The sequence below is a fragment of the Acanthochromis polyacanthus genome, chromosome 11 (genome assembly GCF_021347895.1).
Source record: "Acanthochromis polyacanthus isolate Apoly-LR-REF ecotype Palm Island chromosome 11, KAUST_Apoly_ChrSc, whole genome shotgun sequence".
In the NCBI taxonomy this organism is placed as follows: Eukaryota; Metazoa; Chordata; class Actinopteri; family Pomacentridae; genus Acanthochromis; species Acanthochromis polyacanthus.
The window spans coordinates 5646681-5671843 of NC_067123.1; the positions used below are offsets into that span (position 1 = coordinate 5646681).

The 25163-nt window shown below is 37.2% G+C and overlaps 1 protein-coding gene across 2 annotated transcripts in view; it reads left to right on the top strand.

Moving 5' to 3' along the window:
• atp9b (ATPase phospholipid transporting 9B) overlaps nt 1–25163 on the top strand; it is an 88593-nt gene that overhangs the window by 37262 nt on the left and 26168 nt on the right. For both annotated transcript variants that reach the window (XM_022207842.2, XM_022207844.2), the window contains exons 11-15: nt 2645–2721; nt 9831–9991; nt 11061–11203; nt 15169–15281; nt 19166–19417. In XM_022207842.2, the coding sequence (XP_022063534.2) occupies nt 2645–2721; nt 9831–9991; nt 11061–11203; nt 15169–15281; nt 19166–19417 (746 nt within the window). The remainder of the gene's footprint in view (nt 1–2644; nt 2722–9830; nt 9992–11060; nt 11204–15168; nt 15282–19165; nt 19418–25163) is intronic.

The window sequence follows — 25163 nt, forward strand, 5'->3', positions numbered from 1 at the left end:
GAATTTCCAAAAAGGACTAAAATATCGCAAACAAGTTTTTACGCTCTCATGAGGTGGTTTTTCAGACGTTTCGATATTGAAAAATATCGCAAAAGCACAATGGAAACACTTTTTCCGCAATGATACGTCACTGAACGTGACATACATGGTCACATGACCAGTTCTCTCGGAGTGAACATGGCGCGGTACGTGTGGACAGAAGAGGAGGAGACCGAGACTTTTCTTGTCATTATTCTTGAGAAAAACATCACTGCCATACTAGACAGCAAACAGCAGAGGAATGCAGAGTGTTATAAGGAGATAGAAACAGGTTTTGGGCGTCCATCTTCCTGCAGTGAAATCTCGTGGGATGATATTTTACGAGAGTTACGATGCTTCTGCCCAGAACAACCTTCAATGGAAACACGTTCAAAGCACAAATATACTTTGTCAAAATTTTAGAAATATCGCTTTTATTTTACGAAAAACTGTAATGGAAACCCAGCTAGTGAGTCCAGTTTTCTTCACCATCAAAAGGCTCAGAAACTGGAGGAAACTCTGACAGGAAGAGTTTTGGAAGACCCAAAACCACAACAGAACAAGAAGACAAGTTTCTGAGAGTCAACAGCTTGGTGATAGGAGCTCACGGGACAACAGCTTCAGGCACAGATGTCAGAATAAGAAAAAGAGGCTTGTCTGGACCATGAAACGCCATCAATGGCCTGCTGAAGACTGGAAGAAGATGTTATGGACTGATGAGTCGAAGTTTGAAATCTTTGCTTCATCAGGCAGGATTTTTATACGCCGACAAGTAGGAGAAAGGATGATTCCTCAGTGTTTTGTTGGATCCAGGGTTGGTGACTTGTACAAAATGAGAGGTACCCTGAACCTAAACATCTACCGCAGCATTCTGCAGCTCCATGCAGAACCCTCTGGTATGTTCCTAGTTGGTCAGCGGTTCATCCTACAGCAAGATAATGACCCAAAACATCAGTCCAAGCTATGCCAGAACTACCTTACGAAAAAAGAACAAGATGGTGAGCTTGAAAACAGGAAGTGGCAGCACAGTCTCAGACTTAAACCCCATGGAGCTGGTTTCTGATGAACTGGACAGAAGAGTGAAAGCAAAACAAGCTACAAGAGCCACACATTTATGGGAACTTCTGCAACAGAGTTGGGAAGAACTTTCTGAAGAATATGTGATTTCCATAGTGGAAAGAATATAATATCTGCCAAAGGTGGCTACTTTGAGTCAAAGGTTTAGAATACATTTTCGTTTCTAAATTCATTTTTTTAAACTTCTTTTGTTTGTTTGTTTTATGTTTTCATTTCGGAGTGCGATGAAACATTAACATGCATAATTGGAGTTCTAAAACTTGAGAGCCAACGGAGCCTCCTATTAGAATAGAATAGATTCGAATGACTTTATTGATATTACTGGCTGCATTTTGCCGTTTGAAACCTAGCGGTGCCTTTATGGCAATCCACAATCCACAATCCTCTCTGCTTTTATGTCACACACATGTCAGTGTCTTGAACTTATCCTCATTCTACATTACAGATTGCAGCAGTCGAAATCGTATTATTATCAAGTCTATCAGATGCAGTTTCATTTGCTTGAGTTGTTTTTTTACTTGTTTGAAAAAGAGTTAATGCACCTTTTGAGAGGTGTTTCTACAGATGCATCCCAGTTGTATAAAACTTCAGAAAATCTGGATGTTGCGCTCACAAGATTCACCGGTATGAAACCTTACGGACTGTTTGGCTGTGTTTGAACTTCTCCCAGTAAAAACCCGCCGTTGAGGTAATCCTCCCCGGCTCCAGCTAAGCGTTTTCCCACAGCAGCGACGGTGTCAGTTGAGAGTGTTTGTGACGCTGCCGCTGACGGCCACGGCATCGATCTGCGGTGTTGCTCTGACCTTGACCAGAAGAACAAACACACAATCGCACCAAAAAAGAAACTAAACGCCTGACTTAGACCCCTTACATCATCTCTGCTTGGGAATGCCATTGTCCTTCCTTGACAGACGCTTCATCCCGTCCAGAACCGGCCCGGATCGCCGTTCATTCACCGGGTTTTGGGCCGCAGTCCAGCTGTGAGCAGAGAATTAGCTGCTTGCATATTCAGATTGCATGCTGAGCCACACACACCATTTGTCACACCGCTCAATATTTCTGGAGTTTCAAGTCAACAAGAGCAATTCATCACCTCGCTCCCGTCACTTTTTCACTCTCCTCGTTTTTTTTTTTTTTTTAAAGTTTCTCACCGTTTTGCTGATTTCAAGGAGGGGGCTGGGGGTTTCTTCAGGTTTATTAGCGCCTCTTTCTCTGTCTCTCGCCATTAAGCTCATTTAATATTAATGACTCATTAATCCTTTGTAATAAGGCCACCGTAATGAATTGGCAAATAAAGATGGCAGAGTATTGATCAGCTTTTATGAGCTTCCATAGGCCCGGAGAGTCTGAGCGTATTAAACCCCTGTCTGTCGGCTTGAGTGGCAACGAGACAAAACTGCCTCGGCTCGGCCTTATTGTGTTTCTTCCCGTGCAGTTCGTCTTACTTGACCAAGACGAGTGTGTGTTAGTGTGTGTTGCATGTGTGCGATGGAGGGGGTGAGGTTCAGTTAATGAGCAGCATTACTTTCCTTGTCTCTATCTTTGGCAGGCACCGTGATAGGGGTGGTGATCTACACCGGCAAGGAGACCAGAAGTGTACTGAACACATCCTTTGCCAAGAACAAGGTGAATACTTTTGGGGCTTTTTGGGGTATTTCTGCAGGATTAAAGTCCCCGTATTTGTTTGTAGTTATTTAAAACAACACATCATGAAGATATGTCATAATTAAGTTAATTTTCCATTGATTTGTTGCTTAATTTAATGATATATCCAATATGTTTTGTTTATAAAATGGCATAAACTTGTGGAAAAGCAACAGCAGAATCTACTAGATGACTTAAAATGTCCTTTTTTCTGTGCTATCGTGTCTCCAAAAATATCAAAGCGGCAAATCATCACAAGTTTCAGATTCATGCTTTAAAAAAGACAATAGGTTCATAATTTTTGATCATTTTTATATGTTTAGCATGCATTTTTTTAGTTTGACAAGCATCTGTGCCGAACAGAAGCGTACTGAACACACGCCCGTTATCACAGACACTTTGAATACTTTAGCTTTTTTGGGGGTATTTCTGAAGAGTAAAAGTCCCCAGATTGGTTTCAGTTGTTCTAAAATCAATATTTATTTTAGGAAGAGAGTGTATCATGAAAATAAACTGTCATTAGATTCATTATCCGTGAGCTTGTTGCTTACTTCAATGATATATCCAATATGTTCGGTTTGTAAAATGGCATAAACTTGCAGAAAAGCAACACCAAAATCTACAAGATGACTTAAAATGTCCTTTTTTCTTTGCTATCATGTCTCTGAAAAATATGAAAAGCAGCAAATCATCACAAGTTTCAGATTCATGCTTTAAAAAGACAATTGGTTCATAATTTTTGATCATTTTTTATATGTTTAGCATGCATTTTTTTAGTTTGACAAGCATCTGTGCCGAACAGAAGCGTACTGAACACGCCCTTTATCAATGAAAGGTGAATACTTTTTTGAGGGTATTTCTGCAGGATAAAAGTCCCCAGATTTGTTTCAAGTGTTCTAAAATCAATATTTATTTTAGAGAGTGCATCTAAGATAAGAAGATAAGCTATCATTAGATTTATTATACATTAGTTTTTTGCTCCATTCAGTGATATGTCAAATATGTTTGGTTTGTAAAATGGCAAAAACTTGCAGAAAAGCAACACCAGAATCTACTACATGACTTAAATGTTCTTTTTTCTGTGCTTTTGTGTTTCCAAAAAGTAAGACAAGCAGCAAATCATCACAACTTTCAGATTTATGTATAAAAAACAATTATCTAACTTTTTTTTTTTAGCATTTTATATGTTTAGCACCCATTTTTTTTAGTTTAGCACACATCTGTACTGAACAAATACAGCAGAACTTTATAGTTTTCTAAAACCAAGTAGTATTTTATCTCGAGACGGCGTCAGGAAGATAACCTGTCATTAGTTTCATTATCCGTTAATTTCTTGCTTTACAAATGTTTGATATGTGAAGTGTCAGAATCTTTCAGAAAAGATCTTAAAAACCAGGCTAAATGTCCTAAAAGGCCTTTATTTTCTGTAATACCGTGTTTGAGAAAGATTTGACAAGCAGCAAATCATCACAAATTTACCAAAGACAAACATATTGTAGTTTCTGATCATTTCGATATGGGCTTTTCAGTTTAGCACACATCTGTAACGAACAGAAACGTACTGAACACGTCCTTTACCAAGAACAAGGTGAATACTTTTGGTTTTTCTTGGTATTTCTGCAGGATTAAAGTCCCCAGACTTATTTACAGTTTGCTGAAACCAATTATTATATTAAGAGAGCATGTCATTAAGAAATGTTATAATTAGATCCATCATCTGGTGATTTCTTGCCTAATTTATGAATATATTAAACATATTTGGTATACAAAATGGAATAAAGTAAAAATTTAGAATGTTCTTTTATAATGTCTTGTTGCGATTGAACAGTGGTAATTAACAGTCACTTCACATTTCACTGTACATTCTGCATCACAAGTTTACCACAGCATCTTCCGTCCAATACAAGCACGGCACCGTTTAAACAGATTTAATATTAAAAAGACTGCACCTGAATAAAGTAAATTTTCCTTTTTTGTTATTAGACTGAAGCAGCATTGACAGACTTTTTCAAGAAAGATGCAGCCAGCTGTCAACCCGTTCAATAAAACAGTGTTTAATTAATTAAAAAAAAAGGATAAAATAGGCAGTTTCATGTTTTGTTTTACATGATTTTTTCTGTACCAAAACTGTACAGAACCATGGATTTTGTGTGCTGTTCCACATGATTACCAAAGCAGCTGCTAATCAGTGATTTATCAGCTGACTAATCATTTTGGTTCTTTTTAAATCATCACTGGCAGCACTAAAAAGCTCCCAAAACTCTTTTTTTTTTTTTTTTACTTCTGGCATATGATTTTAATGAACTTACACAATGAAAAATCACATTGTTACGAAGATATCTTTGTTTATATCCTGCATACGCTCCACAAACCACTGACAAACCCAAAAATCTCGGCGACTTGATGCCAACAAAATCGGAAACGTCTCGGACTCCCCTCGTGCCATCGCTTTCCCTCTCACCTCTGATCACTAATCAATCACGGTGACAAGGTGCTTCTCTAACCTTGACTCTCCAGATAAAGTTGGAGCCTGTCAATGCTAAAGGTCAGCACCAGTTGCTAATTAACCAAAAGGGAAATGAACTAACGGCGGATTTAAATGACATTTTCAGCAGAAAGTTAATCCCACGGAATCCCCATCGAGCGCTTTCGCCGCCCAGATTGAGGAGATTGATGAAAATTTGATGCTAAATATGAGATTTTTGCCGCGCTGGACGGAGCAATCAGGAATCAGAGGTGATATCTTGACTTTAAAGTTGTCACCTAGGAGCTCTCGTGCTTTTTCCTGCTGCAGCGTTTTGACACCGGTGTCTTTTATTAAGAACGCTGATGTGGCCGGTCGAACGTGGCGGCCGGTGTTTTGTGTAAGCCTGACAGCTGAGAGGAATTCAATATTTCAAGGAGATGATGTCAGAAGTGCCAATATGGAGACTGGAGATTGGGGGAGAAAGTCGATACGGTGCGGCTAAAGTCGCAGGAACGTTTTGGCCTCATATAATCTGTTGTGACACCGGCCAGGACAATGCTCGCACTGGATCAATCCCACACAGATTCACTCTCCATCGCAGCGTCGTTGGACGGAACAATGTCATCTGACAAGAGGCCGCTCCTCAGTAAAGATTGTTTGAAGTTTATATCCGAGTTCCAATACTCTGCTCTCACGCCGAGTCACCAGGCTTGTTTACCGCCACCTCAGACATCAATTCAGTTGTTTCCTCGAGTTTCTTTGTTCTCCAGCGTCACTTTGAGTCTCAAATCGGCAATTTTTTTTTTGATTTTCTTGATTGTTTTTTATAGCTTATAATGTAAACGCTTCTAAAGACATTTGTTACATTGTAGCTGTCAGTATCAGATACTCTCCAAGATAAAAAATATTTTGAAAATTGTCACTAAAACCAGAAATTTTTACCATTTTAACCAAGTATTCCAAATGTAATTTTTCAGAGAGTATTACTAGTTAGCTTCCATTTTAAATCAGCGACTATTCTGCTTTATTTTGATTCCTTTATTTTGGAAATTGTACTTTTTTTTAATTTTAAGTTTCTTTGTTCACACCCATCACATTTGCTTTAAGAGTCTCAAAATCAGCAATTTTTTTGATTATCTGCTGAACAATCACTCATTTCCTTGAATTTTTTGAGCCTTAAATATGGACATTTCTAAAAAAAATATGTGGGAGAATTTTAGCCTAGCCGCGCTAGACAACCCACGGCAACGAATTTAATTCTCTGCCAGGGTGGGTCTAGTTACCCTCCATAAGGCTCGAGGCTGGATTCTCCTAAAACTGGCCGGACCAATCAGCATGAAGTGTAGAGTCAGAAGGCGGGTGTAACTAAGTGATGACAGAGGCGCGACGATTCTGACAGAAACAACCGGCGCACAATAAACAGTTGTTTTTCGACTCGGCTTTGGCCACAGCCCTTAAAGATTTGAAGCTAAAATTCAACTTGAAAGATAAACAAAGGACGGCACTGAAGTGTTTCATTGAGAAGAAAGACGTATTTGGACTTATGCCGACGGGATATGGCAAATCCTTAATACACCAGTTGGCTCCGCTGGTTGGGAAGCTAATGGGACTTAGCCACAATCCGCCGGTGCTCTAGGAACTACGTCAGCCTATTCGTTGCGCTGATTGGTTGTATACCTACCCAATTGCTGCCGAGGCATTTGATAGACAACCTTTTAGCCCGCCTCCCTCCCTGTCGAGCGGCCCTAGGCCCTTGTGCCTTCAGAACATGGGTCTAGCGCGGCTAGGCTAGGAAATTTTAGCTTTAGATATCAAATTCTAGCAGAGATTAAAAAAAAATTTCAAAAAATTGTTCTGTAAAATTGACATAAAAGCCAAATCAGGATTTTTTTTTTGCTCAACATTCTCAGATTTTTTTAGACCTTAAAATATGGACAACTGGGAAATTTTAGCTGCAGATTTCAAATACTTTCCAAGATAGAAATATTTTGAAATTTGCAGTGCTTTCAGCATTTTTTTTTGCACTTTGAAATTTCAGGAATCTTTAACCATAAAAAGCCAGAAATTTGTATTTCTATTTAAATTCCATCACTGTCGGCACTAAAATGATCTTCAATCCTGATTTCACGTTTCTGTGACGTGATTTTGACGGATTTCCACAATGAAAGTACACATTTTTATAAAGATATCTTAGTTTTATATCCTGCTTAAGTTCAAGAAACCGCTGACATGTGAGATAAAATAAAAACACAAGTTTGCCAGAATTTATCCAACATCTGTCGTCCAGTAAAGTTTAAGCAGAACTTTAATGGATTTTTATTATATATTTTTTATTATTCAGTTGGAAAACTATTTATTTTGATGAACTTGCTTTGTAAATAGTATTTTTTTAAATTTGTTGGTATGTTTACCGCCGTCTCAGAGATGAATTTAATCGTATTTCCTCGAGTCTTTTTTGCCCTCCATTAAAAACGCACTAACTGACTGGAGCCCCTGATGCTCTTTGGTTTTAATTCGATGAATATTCATGTCCCGGCGCTGCGATTCTTGGTCAGATTTCACACACACACGCTAAAATACAAGCCACACAGGCAGATCGAATCATTCCTTTCACTTTTAATGGCTCCGAGATGAATGGAGTAAAATATGCACTTTTTATTCATTGATAGCATCTTTAGGTTGGAGGTAATTGAGTCCCTCTTTTTCGCCCCCTTGACTGAATGAATAATGACTTCATCTGATCCCCGGCGAAGCCTCGGAAAATTTAGACCGGCCATTGTTCCTGGGGGGGGGGAGAAAGAAGGGGATCCTTTGCTTTTCTGTGCTCTCTGTCTTAATTTTTCTTCATTTTAATCCACCCCAAACCTGCTATTTTTCTCAATAGCTCAACCATGAACCACGTAGCGAGGCGGCGGGGCGGGGAGGAGGAACCTGCATGCATTTTGAGCTTCTGGGGAGTTTTAACAGATAAATCAGTCACACTGCTACTCCCAGTCCTCGGGGGAATGGGGTTCGGTGGGGGTTTAGTCCACCGGAGGAATTCTGCAGCTTTTTTATATACGTGGCCGCCCCCCACCCCCTCCCCTCCTTTTCAGAGCAGCTCCTTTTATTTGCGGGAGGAGAGATGTTATGTTCTGCTGTTTTTGTAAGCGTGGTGCGTCAGATGAAAGCCCTTCGCTGTGAGCGCTGCCAGGAAAGGGGAAGGGCGCTTCTTTATTTGACATCTTTTTCCCACATGCTCCATTGGCTGGGAGATACACTCGAAAAATAAAAGACAATTCTGACCCCCTTCCCTCTTTTTTTTTTTTTTTGTCTTTTTTCTTACAGCGAACCATCTCAATATGGGAACTTTCTCTATTTTTGAGGCCTTTTGACCTCCAGTGCGTTGGAGGACAATACTCGAGCACCCACAATAAGTTTTGCAGGTTGTAGTTTACCCCAAACTTATTTGTGCGCAGTTTGCATGATAAAGGCTCTTTCATGGGCCTTTTGTTTTTGCGCCTGTGTAGCATATTGTTGAGGGTTTTTGGGGGAGCAGATGGGAAAGTTACAAAGAGTCTTTCTGGTGTAAGCTGTCAGAAAAGCAATAAGATGTTTACGCTCAGTCTGGACTTAATATTTTAAGTTTAGGAATTGTTTTAGTGCTTTTTAATGGAAATACAGCTTCACAGTGGATCAAACATTTTACTTTAAGAGTCTCAAATCAGTTGTTTTTTAGAGGATTTTCTGCTCAACAACCTGATTTTTCGGAATTTTAAAGCTTAAAATGTGGACATTTGTAAAGACATACTCACCAAAATGAATTTTTAAAGAAAAAAAAGTCCCATTTTTTGCATGATTTTTGCACATTGAAATTTTAGGAACCTTTAAACAAAAAATCCAGATTTTTTTGTACCATATAATTTACAGTTACGTCATCTCAAATCAGATTTTTTTTTTTTTTAGAATTTCTGCTCAACAATCTCTGATTTTCCTGAATTTTTATAGCTTAAAATTTGGACATTTCCAAAGATATTTGGGAAATTTTAGCTTTGGATATTAGATGTTCTCCAAGATAAAAACATTCAGAGAATTGCCAGGAATGCCAGACTTTTTTTTTTTTTTTACCATTTATATTCCAAATTTAAAGGTGTTCTACAAGTTTTGTTTTTAAGAAAATGTCACTAATTTACTTCCTTCTCAAATCAGCATTTTCTTTGCTCAACAATCTGTGATTTTCCTGAAATTTTTAGACCTTGAAATATGTACATTTGGGAAATTTTAGCTGTACATATCAGATAAGAAAAATCTGCAAATTTTTCAAATATTTTTTTGCTCTAGATTGTCAGATACTCTCTAAGACCAAAAATGAAAAAAAGCCCTTTTTTTAGCATGATTTTGCACATTAAAATGTTCAGGAGTCTTTAAACATGAAAGCCTGATATTTTTTTTGTACCGTTTACAATTATGCAGTCTCAAAGCAGCATTTTTTTGGGGGATTTTCTGCTCAAAATTTCAGATGTTTCAGAGTTTTTGAACCATAAAATATGGAAATTTTCTTCAAGCATTTGGGAAATTTCATCTTTAGGTATTAAATACTCTCCAAGATAAAAATATTTGACAACACTGACCTCTCGTCCTACAGGTGGGCCTGCTGGACCTGGAGCTGAACCGCCTCACCAAAGCCCTGTTCCTGGCCCAGGTGGTTCTGTCCGTCGTCATGGTAGCGCTGCAAGGGTTTGTGGGTCCTTGGTTCCGTAACCTGTTCCGATTCGTCGTGCTGTTCTCCTACATCATCCCCATCAGGTACCTCGTGGTTCTCCTCGTTCTCTGAAATGTGTTAATTTTGTTAATTTAATAAAACACTAACTCTAGCATCCTCTTTATATATATATATATATATTTTACAATGCAAATTTGTATTTTTTTAATGCAATTTTACTGTTATTTTGGTTGATTTTCTTTTTTTTTCTTCTTTAAATATTGCACTTGAAATGGGAAATATTGCCCACAAAATTTAAATATTGCACAAAAATTGTAAAATATTGCACATTACACTTAAATATTGCATAAGACATTAAAATGTTAAAAAAAGTTGAAATATTGCACATTAAATTTAAATATTGGCCCAAAAATGGAAATATAGCAAATTAAATTGAAATATGACACATTCAATTGAAATTTTACACAAAAATCTGAAATATTGTGCAAAGAAGACATATTGCACTTGTTGTTTACAACCCAACGAATATGCAATAAATTTATTGATGCAGTTTTATTGTTATTGTGGTTAATTAGTGGTTGGTTAACAGTTATTTTTCTGCATTTTTCTTCTTTAAATATTGCACATTAAATGGAAATTTTACACTTGAAATAAAAATATTGCACAAAAAGTTAAAGAAGAACTAAATATTAGACTTTTTTTAACAACGTAATGAATCTGCAGTAATTTTTTGATGCAGTTTTTCTTTTTTGGTTAATTGCTGGTTGATTAAAAAAAATTTCAGTGTTTTTTTTAATTAAATATTGCACAAAACAGAAATATTACACTTGAAGTTAGAAATATTAACCCTGAAATTAAAATATTGCTCAAAAAAGAAATATTGCACATTTTTTAAAAATATTGGACTTGTTGTTCATTATATCAAAAATATGTAATAAATTTTAAAAAATTCATTTTATTGTTATTTTTGGTTAATTGGCGATTGATTTTTTTCTTTAAATATTGCACATTAAATTTAAATATTATACATGAAATTGAACTATTACACTTGTTTTTAACAAAACTTAACAAATCTGTAGTTATTTTTTTGATGCGTTTTTATTGTTATTTTGGTTAATTGGAAGAGGATTTTCTGTTTTTTCTGATGCACAGTTTACGTGTGAACCTGGACATGGGGAAGTCGGCTTATGGTTGGATGATCATGAAGGATGAAAACATCCCCGGAACCGTCGTCAGAACCAGCACCATCCCTGAAGAACTGGGCCGGCTGGTGTATCTGCTGACCGACAAGACAGGTAGGGACGGACAGTGGGAAAAAATAAGAACATTATTAAAGCTAATATTAGCTGGTTTTAAAAGAATAACTGGTTTACATACAAATGTCTGGAAGCATCATTATACCATGAAATATCTGTATTCAAATGTGCAAAGTGGTCGATTTATTATCAGTCTGGCTGAAAAAAAGCAACAAAAAAACAATCAATCCAATAAAATAATTTAGAAAATGCACTTCTTTGGCTGTAATGCAGTCAAATCTATCAAACTCTGTGGTGTGACGTTTTAAAAATCCTTTTTTACAAGCATCCGTGTGTCGATTTTAGGTAAAAGTCACTTTAACGCTACACACAGGTATAGAGAAACTACATAAAAAACTAAATATGGCATCCTACCTTTTTCTTTTTTTGTTTTTTTTTCTACACTTGTTTCTTTTTTTTACAACATAGCAAATCTGAAATTATTTTTGCAATGCTGTTTTATTGTTATTTTGGCTAATTGGTGGTTAATTTTGTGTTTTTTCAGTTTTTCTTCTTTATGTACGCTTGAGTTAGGAATTATTGCACATTAAATTGAAATATTACATATGAAATTCAAATATTGCAAAAAATGGAAATAATACACTTAAAATTAAGAATATTGCACAAAAATGAAATTTAAATATTGCACACTAAATTGAAATATTGCACAAATAATTTAAATCCTGTTGATAATAATAATTGAATAATTAATAATAATTGAAATATTACAAATTAAATTGAAGTACTACACATTAAATTGAAATATTAAACAAAAAATTTAAATATTGCACATTTAATGGAATTTTTGTGCATTAAATTAAGATATAGCACAAAAATGAAAATTTAAATAGTGCACATAAAGCTGAAATTTTGCACATTAAATTGAATGTGCCCTAACCCTATTGCGCATGAAGTTGAAATATTGCAGAATAACTGAAATTTAATAAATAATATTGTACATCAAATTGAAATATTACGTGTGAAATTAAAATATTGCGATAAAGCTGAAATATCGCTCAACAAAGGTAAATATTTTACATTAAATTGAAAAAAGCACCAAAAACTGTAAATATTGAACAATAATTAAAATGTTTCACATTTAATGTAAATATTACACTTTTTTTTTTTTTACAACATAACAAATCTGTATTCACTTTTTGATGCAGTTTTATTGTTATTTTGGTTCATTGGTGGTTGATTTTCTTTTTTTTTGGAACTTAATTTTTTATTGAGCACATATTTATATATACAAAAAAAAAACAACATTTAGGAGATGCTTTCGTACTTCACAATAGTAATACAGACAATACACTTGACAGTCTTTACATTTTCCATGGCATTCTTCCTTATTTCAGTTTTTTATAAGTCCATCTTATAGTTCTCAATTCGACCTACTTATAGGTCGTTTCATTTGCCCCTGTGCATAATATTTAAACATAAAACGAAATTAATTCCATCAATTGTAGAAAGATACTTAACATGTTAACATCGTCACAGTACCCATGTTATGATTGTTGTCAGGGTTATATCTTTCCAAAGAAGTATCAACATCTATATAGCTTCACCCAGATAATGGACCTCTGTGGTCATCCTGATCTAAACAAGTGTATTTAAAACTAATACCAGTAAGTAACAAAAAAAAAAAGATAAATAAATAAATACATACAGAGGTACCTAGAGTCCATGCATTGTTTGAATTACTGAAGACCGTTTGTCATAAAATCTTTCACTTTTCCCCTGTAACCTTGCTGTAATTTTCTCCATAATCAAAACATTCCTCAGTCTTTCTCTCCATTCCGTTATGCTAGGAGGCTGTGGCTTCAGCCAGGATGCTGTTATTGTTTTTTTTTTTTTTTTTTTTTGCAATTAAAAGCAAAATTCTCAACAAGTAAATTAAGTATTTGTTGATAAATGCTTCAGGTGCTATACCTAGTAAAAAAAAAAGTGAATGATCCAAATTAAAATTAATGGCCAAAATTATATTAATTTCATTTTGAATATTTTTCCAAAAATGAATGATTTTGGGACAATCCCAGAATATATGTGTGAAATCCCCAACTTTTCCACAACCTCTCCAGCACAGCTCAGACGTATTGCTGAATTTAGAGGTAATGAATGGAGTGTTAAAATAACGCGTTTTTACTTTCCAGTCAAACTCCCTCCACATTGGGCTATTTGTTCATTTATGGCCCTCCTTAAAAAGAGTCCTCCCACTGTTCATCCGTTATGATAATATTCGCTTCCAGTTCCCATTTCTCCTTAACATTCAAGTTGTTAACTTCAGATTCACTTTGCAATGCCTTGTAAAGCTTAGAAACAACCCCTTTTTTTGTCTCTATTTCTGGAAATGCCCTTAATACTTCTTCAAGTTTAGATGGTTTCTTACATATGTTACTCCATTCTTCAGGGTTGATTTTCTATTTTTTTCTTCCGCTAAAGCGAAACTAAGCGCTCTTTGACATGTCCAGGCGTTCCAGCTGCTGTTCAGGCATCCTTCAACTCTCCTCGTTTCATGATTATCGCGTCCTGATTGGCTGAAACTAATCGCTGCTCTTTGCTAATGCTGCACAGAGTGTCAGAGTGATGAACTCCAGATCTAGGTGGGAATAGATTAGCTCTGGAGCCGATTCATCCAGGTTGGTAGTTAAGAGCAGCCGATCGATCCATTAGAGCCGGTTAACCTCGCGGCTCTGATGTTTCTGACCTCTAATCAGCTTTACGCTCCGTCAGCCTCCATTAAAAACGGCAGCCGGGGGTTTTCTCCTTCTTTTAGTGTCTGAACGCTCGCTCAGTGTGTCTGCGTGCAGCGTTGTGTCTCGTCTGTTAGTCAGGAGGACATGCGGTCCATAACGGTAATGAGATTAAGTCAGTGAGAAGCTCTGCAGGTCCCATGATGCATCACTCCTCTGAGGACAAGTGTTGGCTTTCAGACCCTTAATGTCTGTGAATGACTTCTTTTTTTCAAATATGTGTTTTCATGTTATTTTCTTCAACACTCTCTGAATGAGCTCACAGTTTTTTATTTAAATGCTTGAAAGTACACAAAAACAACAAAAAACTAAACCTAAATGAGGAAATAAGTTAGGAAGTTTGAACATTTATGAGTAATTTTGGAAAATTTCGAATAATTTTTATTCGGCAGTGGACAATTTTTGTGTAGTTTTGAATTTTTTTTGTGATTTTGAGCATTTTTTGAGTCATTTTCAGCAAATCTTCAGTAATATTGGGTGACTTTTGTGTTATTCTGAACATTTTTTAGTCGTTTTGGACAGGTTTCTGTCATTTATTCCACTTATTGAGTCCTTTAGGAATCATTTTTGTATAATTTCAGAATACTTTTCTGCCATTTAGGACATTTTTTTGCGTAGTTTTCAATAATTACTTTCAACAAGTACTTTAGGATAGTTTTTATACAGTGTTGGACAGCTTTTTTTTATAACTCTCAACCATTTTTGAGCCATTTTGGGTCGCCTTAGACAACTTTCTGTCTTGTTAAGTCCTTTAGGAATCATTTTTGTATAATTTCAGAATATATTCGTTAGTTGGTGGTTGATTTACATTTTTTTTTCTTTTTTAAATATTGCACATTAAATTGCAGTATAGCACATAGAAAGTAAATATTGCACAAAAAAGTAAAATATTGAACACGGTCATTATTGAAAATGAGAGCTAGTTCTCAGCTAACATACCTGGTAAAATAAAAATAAAATAAAACATTAAATTCAAATATTACACATTAATTGTAATTATTGCACAAGAAAATTGAAATGTTCCACTTATTTTTTACAACATAATTAATCTAAGACATTTTCTTGATGCAGTTTTATTATTATTTTGTTAACTGGTGGTTGATTTCCATTTTTTTTGTATTTTTCTTCTTTAAATATTGCACATAAAGTGCGTAATGATGCTTTTGTGAGTTTTGTGTGGTTTATGAAGTCTAAAAATGCTCTTCTGAACTGCAGGAACTCTGACGCAAAACGAGATGATCTTCAAGCGGCTGCACCTGGGGACGGTTTCTTACGGGACGGACACCATGGACGAGATCCAGAGCCACATAATCCAGTCGTACGCCCAGGTGAGCACCCTGTAGTTACCTGGAAGACCAAATTTATAGGCGTTTTAACAAAAAAATACTAAAAATAAAAACATTTGGACTGATCAGATCTTCCTATATCATTCTTAACTGCACTCCATAGCCTCATAGAAACAAAAATCTGCAGTGTTCCTGTTTTTTTTTTAACAAACTTCCCTAAAATGAGATAAACGCTGGACACAGTTTCTCACTTACATGATGAGAATTTGTCCTGGGAACAGATGCGCTGAAATACAAATACGCACCATATTTCACTCGGGGGGGCGTTTCCCGTTTATTCCCGCCTCTCCCGCGGATCGGTTTAATCAATTTTTTACATTTAGCTAAGGCAAGGTTTTCCAGGAAAGCAGCCCGTATTGTTCATTCATCACGGCCCTGGGAGACTCCCCGTACTGTAAGCGAGTGTTTTCCTCGCTGGGTGGCTCAGATCTGGCTGCAGATCCTGACAGAATGATATTGTTTCGCTCTCAGCCAGCTCCGACAGCTGGTCGAGGCCGAGACCATCTGCCCCACGCCCTTATGTGTAATCTCAGATAATGAAAAATGACTCGTCTTTTTAGCGACGAGCGGAGCGGAGCGGCGATATTCAAACCGTTCCGTTGCTGCGGTGTGTAAAATCAGACGTCTGCAGTTACTTCCAGAGCAATGCTGAAAACATTTTTATTAATCTTAACATTTGTCTACAGACACAAGCATACTGAGTGATCTGTTAGGTGCAGAGTAGTCATTTAACTCTGAATCGGAGGCAGGTTCTGGGTGTCTCATTTTTCTTCACTGTTTGCTCGTTTTTCTTTGTAATATAAAGTCCTGCACCTCTGTGGAAACAGAACAACCAGGACTAGAAGCAGAGAGGACTCAGACTTGTCTTTTCTGCAATTTGACACGATTATAGTGGCCTTTTTCATCAAAATATAGGAAAAAGTTGCATTTCTTTGATTAATGCAAGTTAAGATGTACTAGATACACATATCTTTTTAATCCATGTTGAATTTCCCTTTGGGGATCAATAAAGTCATTCTATTCTGTTCTATCTGGTAAAGTCACAGAAAAAATGACACAGTTTTACTTTATTTAAATCAGCAAAACACAAGAACCAAGACTGAAACCAAACATAAACCAGTCCAAAGAAATTCTTCTGAGTCTAGCATTATACAGAATGTCCTGTCAAAGTTACTACAAATTTGTTCAAAATGACCATTTTTAAGTTTTTCCAAACATTTTGGGTCATTATGAACAAGTTATAGTCGAGTTATGAGTCTAAAAATGTCCAAAATTATTAGAAATTTGTCCAAACTAACACAAAACGTGTCCAAACTGGCTCAGCAGTCATCCACAACACCTCAAAAACTGTCTAAAAAAGACCTGAAACTGGTTCAAAACCACTCAAAATGTGTTCAAATTGATCATTTTTAAGTTATTTTGGAGAATTTGGGCCATTTTGGCTGAGTTTTAGTCCAGTGTTGAGTCTCTGCTCATCATCAGTAGAAAGATGTTCCACCATGCTGAATGTACCTCCAACAACCTGCTCCTCTGTTCGCTGATTCTGAGCCATGCTGCATTTATTTTGTTCATCCAGTGTTTTGGATTTTCCTCTGAGTCTAAAATTGTGCAAAATTACCAGAAAGGTGTCCAGAATTACTTGAAACTAGTTTAAAATCACTCCAAATGTGTTCAAAATGACTATTTTTAAGTTATTACAGACAATTTGGGCCATTTTGGCTGAGTTTTAGTCCAGTGTTGAGTCTCTGCTCATCAGCTGTAGAAAGATGTTTCACCGTGCTGAATGGATCTCCAACAACTTGCCATTTGGACTTGATTTGTAATGTAAACTATCATTCAAAAGTTTGGGGCACTCAAAAATGTCCTTGTTTTTGAAAGAAAAGCGTTTTTTTCCCAGTGAAGATATCATTGAATTAATCAGAAACTCAGTCTAGACATTGTTAATGTGGTTAATTAATCATTAATGTCTGTTAATTGTGTAAACTTGTGTAAACACTGCCTGCAGTTCATCCAAAAAGTCTGAATTTGTGTCTTGTGACTATCGGTCAAAACTTAGCAGCTCGTTGCTTCTTAGTAGCGCCAATTTCTTTTTGTTTTTTGTTGTTAATTCGTACACGTAGAGTAAAATTCTTAACTTGTTAATTAATTTGAACACATGATTATTTCCAGGGCTGTTGGAAAGTTGACAGTATGTCAACATAACTGCCTTTTTGGGGTCCATAGAGTTAACTGGAAATGCACAACCTGGTAGTCATTTTCCATGCACATAATTCTACATATGCATAAACAGACTGACCTTTGCAGTAAAAGTTAAAGTGTCTGTGTTGTTTTTATTCAGGAACATCCTTTCAAAGCGACTCGGACACTGAGTGTGTCTGACAGAGTGACCTAATGATCTCTGTCTATAGATCTTTCACTCGCTCTGGATGAAGGTTGTCGTCGTGCTGCTCTACTGTACTAACGTCTGGCAGCGCTCGACGTTAATAATCAGCCAAAATCCACCGCTTCAGTGGAGCAGGACGCCCCTGTCAAACAGCTGGCAGCGTCGGCCTGCTCGCCGTTAAACTGATAGCTGGTGTCAAAACAGCACAAACCATAAAAGACCCTCAGAGCGGATAAATCACGATAAAGACGGTGATATAACACTTCTCCTCTGCGCCGTCATTCAGCCTGAAAGGAGGCGTCATGGAGAACCGACTCCAAGTGTCTGGAGCAGATTTAACTGATTAAGTTACAGTTTACAGCCCTGAAGAGGTTTTTAGATTCAGAATGATACAAACTGAGTCTGCTTTTGTCAGCTTCTCTAAATACATGATGTTAAAATAGAATGTGGTGTTGGAAATGTTCACAGTTTATCAACAATAATTGTTGCTTGCAGATTTGCTACACAACCCTCCTGAACAATGAGAATTAGACTCAATCATTAGTAGTCATTAGTAATAATTAGTATAGATTTCTCCTGTTTTGTCAAATTACATATAATAACTAATAAATTAATTATTTGTTTATGGTAAAGAAAAATTAACTATTGGTCTTTTACAATGTGTGACTGGAAATGACACTATTTTACTATTTTAAATCAACAAGCTTCATTATTTTGCAGATATTTGCCACTTTTTTTTTATTTATTTTTTTTACATTTTTTTGGAAAAGGAAATGATGTACGTCTGGAGTTGCGTAACGGTTAGAAAAAAAGCAAGCCGTATTTTACAGCTTTTTCCTGTTTTCTTAAATTATATAATAATAATATCCAGTAAAATCTAAAAAGAAATATTAATCTTCATGTTTTCTGTAAAAAAATAATGAAGCAATCAAAAAAAGCAGGCCTAAACTATACACAGAAAGAAGTACTAAATATAATAATATATAAAATATAAAAATAATATGTTATTTTACAGATTTTCTGTTAAGTTAAATTTCAGATAATTGCATGTAAAATCAAAGAAAAAAATATTCAAATGTTTCCTGTAAAGAAACAAAACAAAAAACAGACCAAACCTGTATGTAATGTCCTATTTAAGAATCAGTTTTACAGGTTTTAGCAGCTGTTTTCACCTTTTTTTATTAACAGTGTTTGAATATTACAGCATTCAATCAATTTTAAATGGATTTTGGTACCTTTGCTGCAAGATTCTCATATCTTTTTCTTTTTTTTTTTTCTTTTTAAATGTGTGAAACAAACATTGCCTCCTCTGGTCAGAATGGACTTTTTAGGAGGCAGGGGGAAAATAATGTGTGTTTTTGTAAACATTAAAGCATGAAAGCATTTTAGTAGCTCCCTAAAATACAATTATAATCTCAAAAATGTGCCTAATGTGGGGTTTTTTAAGTCGCAGAGGCTTTATCAGGCTTTGCTTCTGTTCCAGGTGACGTCCCAGCCGTCTGCCGGCAGCACCAGCGGCGCCACGCCATCACGGAAAACCCAGACTTCAGCCCCGAAGGTCCGTAAGAGCGTCAGCAGCCGCATCCACGAGGCGGTGAAGGCCATCGCCTTGTGCCACAACGTCACGCCGGTCTACGAGTCCCACGGCGGCGTCAACGGAGAGACGGAGTCTGCAGAGGCCGACCAGGACTTCAGCGACGATAACCGAACGTACCAGGCCTCCAGCCCAGACGAGGTAAACATGGAACAGGGAAGATCTCTGCAAGTTTGGGTTCACAGGAAGCAGAATTCAAAAGATAAATGCACTGATTTTAAAGAACTGGTGATGCTTGTTTAGACTTTGACTGCATCAGTAATAATCAAATGTGTTTTGCAGTCAACTAAACATGTCTTTTAACACTTTTTATTAACAATTTCTAGCTTTTTCTGGGCGTCTGTTTGCTCCTGTCACAGTTATTACTTATTGAAAAGCCCACATTAAGGTTTAATATTATTCCCAATATTTTCCTGCAGATAAAGTCATGTTATTTGGTTATTTTACAAATAATTGATTAATCATTTTACCCTCTAAATACCAAGAAGTGTCTGAGCATTTATTACGATTCTCTCTTTTTTTGTTGTTCACTATGAGCTCATTTTTCACTACAATTTAAAGTCCTGCACCTCTATGGAAACAGCACAACTGTGGCTTCATTCAGACTGCAGACAGCGTGTCCATTCCCCCAATGCTGGTTTGTGCACATTCAGTACGAACCTCAGAACCTTTTGCAAGCACTGGTTTCTCCTAGAACGGTCAAAGTGGGACTTAAACTATGATATATCTGTTATTATTATTACTTATCTATTCTATGTGCTGCAGATAAATTAACAATCTGACCTTAATTTAGCATCATCTGGAAAGCAAAAACACAAAATAAGTCGTTTTTAATATAGTTGTAAATAAATTCAGGCCTCAAAGGGTTAAACGGGTGGAATTTCTTTCTTTATTTTTTTGCTTTTTTTGGAGAAATTGGAGGAAAAACTGTCATTAACGTGTACAAGATTTTCCTAAATGTTCACATGTGTTACCAACACAGAGAAAGTCATGTAGCTCGACATATAAGAGATATTTTGCTACATTACTGCTACATTTTTACAACTTCTACGAATTCTGTGATTCTCTCCTCTGCAACTGAGCTGCAGAAAGATGTTTCACTATGCTGAATGTTTCTTCTAACAACTTGCTCCTCTATATTCCATTTTTTACCCATGCTGCTTTTATTTTATTGGTAAAGTGTGTTTTATTTTGCTTATCTCTCCAATTTGTTTCCGTTTTAGACAGTTTGGCCAAAAAGTCACAGGATTTTTGGAAGTCTGTTGGTTACAGCTCTCATGGCCTCCTGATTGCAAACAGCAGAATTTTTTTATATTTTACAGAATCTGATTAGTACATCGGTTTATTTTTGGTACATTTTAAGCAAACATGTAACATAAACATAAAGATTTAGTTTTCGATCTAGATTTTTTTACATTCATCGACCATCTGAAGGTTGTGAATTTGGCATTTCTTTCTTTTATTGCGGTTTTTGACTTTGATAAATGGTGCATTTTTGTCGGTTTATTGTAAAGACAACATGCCTTTCTAACCCGCTGGAGGGTTTCGGGGTTCAGAGGGTTAAATATTTGCATGCTTATGTAAACATGCTTGAAGAGAGATTTACCTTTTTGCACGTTAGCTGACGTTTAAAATCCTTCAGCTCAGTTTGCTGATCTGCTTTTTCTTCCATCTTTCGCCCAAATGGCAGCAGAAACACTAAATGATCTGGTGTGAACCCTCTCTGAGCCTCTCTGCTGTGTCTTAACGTTTATTAGCCATCCTAAATAACCCCGGTTTGTCATAATAGTCATTTCACGGGCAGAAAGTCAGAGGTCGTGCTCCCGCTGCAGAGGTTAAGCTTTTTAATTGTCTGTATTTGCTTCCTGGGAATTTACTGCCGTGAAGAATGCAGCGAGATTCCCCCAAAGGCATCTCCTCGGCTTTACCTTCCTCCTCCATGTAACTCAAGAGCTGCAGCTTTTATGACTAAGGGTTCTGTCAGGAGCAATATATATGTATACTTGTATATAAAAGGCTTTCTAATTATGCTGCTGGATTTATCTGTGGAGAAATCAGAGGAGAATGATGGTGATAGTTAAATACTGGGAGGAAATTTTATCAAGGGAAGCTACAGTGGGTATTTGTTTAAGGCTGGTTTGATGTATCTGGGAGGAGAGTTAATCTTCCCACTTGGACACCGTTGGCATGTTTATCACCTCTGACATGTGAAGTAAAAAAGCCTTTTGTGCATGCTTTCTGTTGAACCCCCCCAGCAATCAAAACGGAGATTAAAAAAAAAAAGAAGTGGCGAAAAGATAAATCTCAGGTTTCCATTTTGCCCGTCTGTCCTCCCGATCAGTTGATGTATGTATTTATTTATATCCCGGCTCTGTCTCTCCTCTCTCCATTGTCTCTCGCCATTCGGATTGATCAATATTTAATTTTCTCTCGGAGACCATGAGAGGTGGCTGTCAGTGGAGCTCTCTCTCCCTTCCACTTCTTTGTTCTTTCCCCGTCCTTTTATTTCCCTCCTCGCTGTCCTCGTACACGTGGCTCGCTGTACCTCCGTTCGGCTGCAGTTTGTTTTGTGATGAGCGTCATTAAGGAGATGAAGTGGACCAGCTGCTGGGGTCAGAACCCGGGTCATGTGACCTGCTTTTACCTCAGCCTCTGACCTCCAGAACACGTTAAGCAGCCACGTTAAGGAAAGTGGGTGATCTGTCTTTTAAAACTGGACTTGCGCAGCATAACAGAGGAACACTAGTGTTCAAAAGTTTGTGGTCACCCAGACAATTCCATGTTCTCCATGAAAACTCACACTTTCATCCATGTGCTAACATAACTGCACAAAGGTTTTCTAATCATCAATGAGCCTTTCAACACCATTAGCTAACACAATGTAGCATTAGAAGACAGGAGTGATGGTTGCTGGAAATGTTCCTCTGTACCCCTATGGAGATATTCCATTAAAAACAAGCCGTTTACAGCTACAATAGTCATTTACCACATTAACAATGTCTACACTGGATTTATCAGTCATTTAATGTTATCTTCATTGCAAAAAAATTGCTTTTCTTTCAAAAATAGAGGACATTTCTAAGTGATCCCAAACTTTTGAACGGTAGTGTATGTAAGTTAAAGTCACTCTGTATTAGGTGAAGCTGATATTATTATCCCCCGCCTCCACGAAGTGGAAAAGGGGGATATAGGTTTGGCCTCCGTCCGTCCGTCCATCTGTCCGTCCGTCCATCTGTCTGTCCGTCCGTCCGTCCATGCGTCCGAGATGAAGGGGACAGCTTTTCTCGGAAACTATTACAGCTAGGATTGCGAAATTTAGTGTGTAGCTTCACACCATGGACACCTTGATCAAGTTCGAAAATGAGACCTGTGCAATAATATTTAACAGAGTTATGGCCCTTGATCACTATTTTGGATATAGACTCATAGACATCACATGTGGCGGGGGATATTGATGACCATGTCGTCTTGTTTGAAGCATTAGTAAAAGTTGCTATTTCTTAAGTAAAGTTGCGCCATATTTTTTAAAACTGCTCTACATTAGTCAGCGTTTCTCTATGTCATTATCCCCCGCCTCCACGAAGTGGAAAAGGGGGATATAGGTTTGGCCTCCGTCCGTCCGTCCGCCCGACATGAAGGGGACAGCTTTTCTCGGAAACTATTCCAGCTAGAATTACGAAATTTACGGTGTAGCTTCACACCATGGACACCTTGATAAAGTTCGAAAATGAGACCTGTGTGATAATATTTAACAGAGTTATGGCCCTTGATCACTATTTTGGATATAGACTCATAGACATCACATGTGGCGGGGGATATTGATGACCATGTCGTCTTGTTTAAAGTTGCTCTACATTAGTTAAAGTTGCTCTACATGAGTAAAATTGACGGTCGTGTAAGAACAAACGTCTTTCCACTGCTGGAATCAACCGACCTGCAGCTGAACTCGTTTTCCTTGGTTTCTTGTTTTCTCTCTCCTCCCCCAGTTTGTGTCAGGAGTTAAATTCTTAGTATCCTCAGTAGTAGTAGGTTGGTGCTAAATCAAGTTCCAGGTATTTGGGGGTTATTTGGGGGGATATTTGCCCCCAAGCAGCTGTCAAACAGATGTGTCTCAGCCTAAGAAAATTATTGTTTGATTGTTTGTTTTCTCGAAAATTAACTAGATGTGCCACATAAAACTGAATTAGGCTAAAAACAGTCAAAACAAGCATAAAAAATCCAGTATTTGAAGCTTTGTAAATCATTTAAATCTGCATATTTATTGTTTGACTGAAATGACTGAAATGATAAAATCAGCTGCATGTATTCATTTTTGAAAATACATGCACATGACACTTTTTAAGGAATAAAATGCAGAAAAGTTAGCTGTTGCTTTTAGATGATCTGCTGAGTTGGTTGTGGGATTCCGATATACAGTAAAAACTGTTGTTTGTAAAGTTTAAACTTGACTTCTTGGACAAATTCAACCACACCGTTGACTTCTTTGTCGTGATGTTGGTTAGTTTGGAGCTGACTCTCAATAAACGTTCAGTAAACATTAAATTGAAGTTATATCTAGCAGTCTGTATGAGTTTTGGTTAGTTAGAAGTTGTGTTTACAGGTGGTCAGTTCCTCCTACTGCCAATAACAATTGATTAATCATGGAAAACTGTTGATGTAAAACTTCTCTCCTGATGAAAATAACTGCCAGTCCAATGAGAGTTCAGATGAGATCAAATCAACCAACCAATCGACCTGCAGACGAGTGGGCGAGTTGTAAGCTGTGAAAACATGGAGGTGTTTACTGGTAGTTTGTTCCCCCTACTGCCAGGAAGCTTAAAGCTGCTGTCCGGAGTTTGAATCGCAGCGTCTCCCAAAACACTGTTGGTCCCTCCCTCTGATTTCGCCCCTTTATTTGTGCACGCGCGCAGTACCTGAGAGGAGTGCCCGGAGTGCTGCAGCATCTCGCCTGTTTTGCTGTTTTCCACTCTTCTACATTTAGTACATTTAGTAAATAATATAGGAATTACGTTAGAATGCTGTATTGAGTCTAACTTGTCCTAATACCAAAATAACATGAATCTGCTAGGACGAACGAGTAAAGTTTCAATATGTGATTACACTCGTGTATCCCTCTCGATGACGTTGTTTATCAAACTTAGTGCATTTACGCGTGTATATGTGTTACACTGTTTATTTATTTCTATCTAGAGTTCAGAATTGCATGACTCCTCTGACAAAGAGTATGTCCCAGACGCCCCAACATCTTCCTCCAGAGGTCGGGCATCTAAACGAAGCCGTCAGGCGGGCTATGGAGGCCGTGGTCGGGGAGCGACGCGAGCACCCCGAGCCAAAAAACGTCCTGCAGTCTCTTGGCCTGACAAGCCGTGGGATTGGTAACTTTTCTGGAAGTTGCTGAGCCCTGATGCTCTCTCCTCCACAAGCAAAACAAATGTGCGCGCGGTTGTGTAGTGCGTAGCTCGCCCACCTCTGCATGGGCTTGCTTGCTGTGCGCGTAACCGTTGATTGACAGCATGACAAAGCTGAAGCTCGAGCTTGATTGGTCGGCAGCGACCGGCGCTTTTTGGAATAACATGGGGGTTTATGAGAGGAAGGCGGAGCTCAGGAATAAATTTTCATATCATGTTATACTAACTTTATATTATAGTATCGAACTAGACTAACACATTTAAGCTTTGTTAAAAAATGATATAAATTGAAAACAAACGGAAACTCCGGACAGCAGCTTTAAGAAACGCAAAGTGACTCTTTAACCAATGACAACTGGTTCAGATAGGAGTATATCAACCAACCAGTCAGACTAAAGTTAACTAAAACAAACATAACACCAGAGCTGTACCCTTTTCATTTCCGTTTTTTAGCTTTTATCATGAAAAACAGTAAAGAT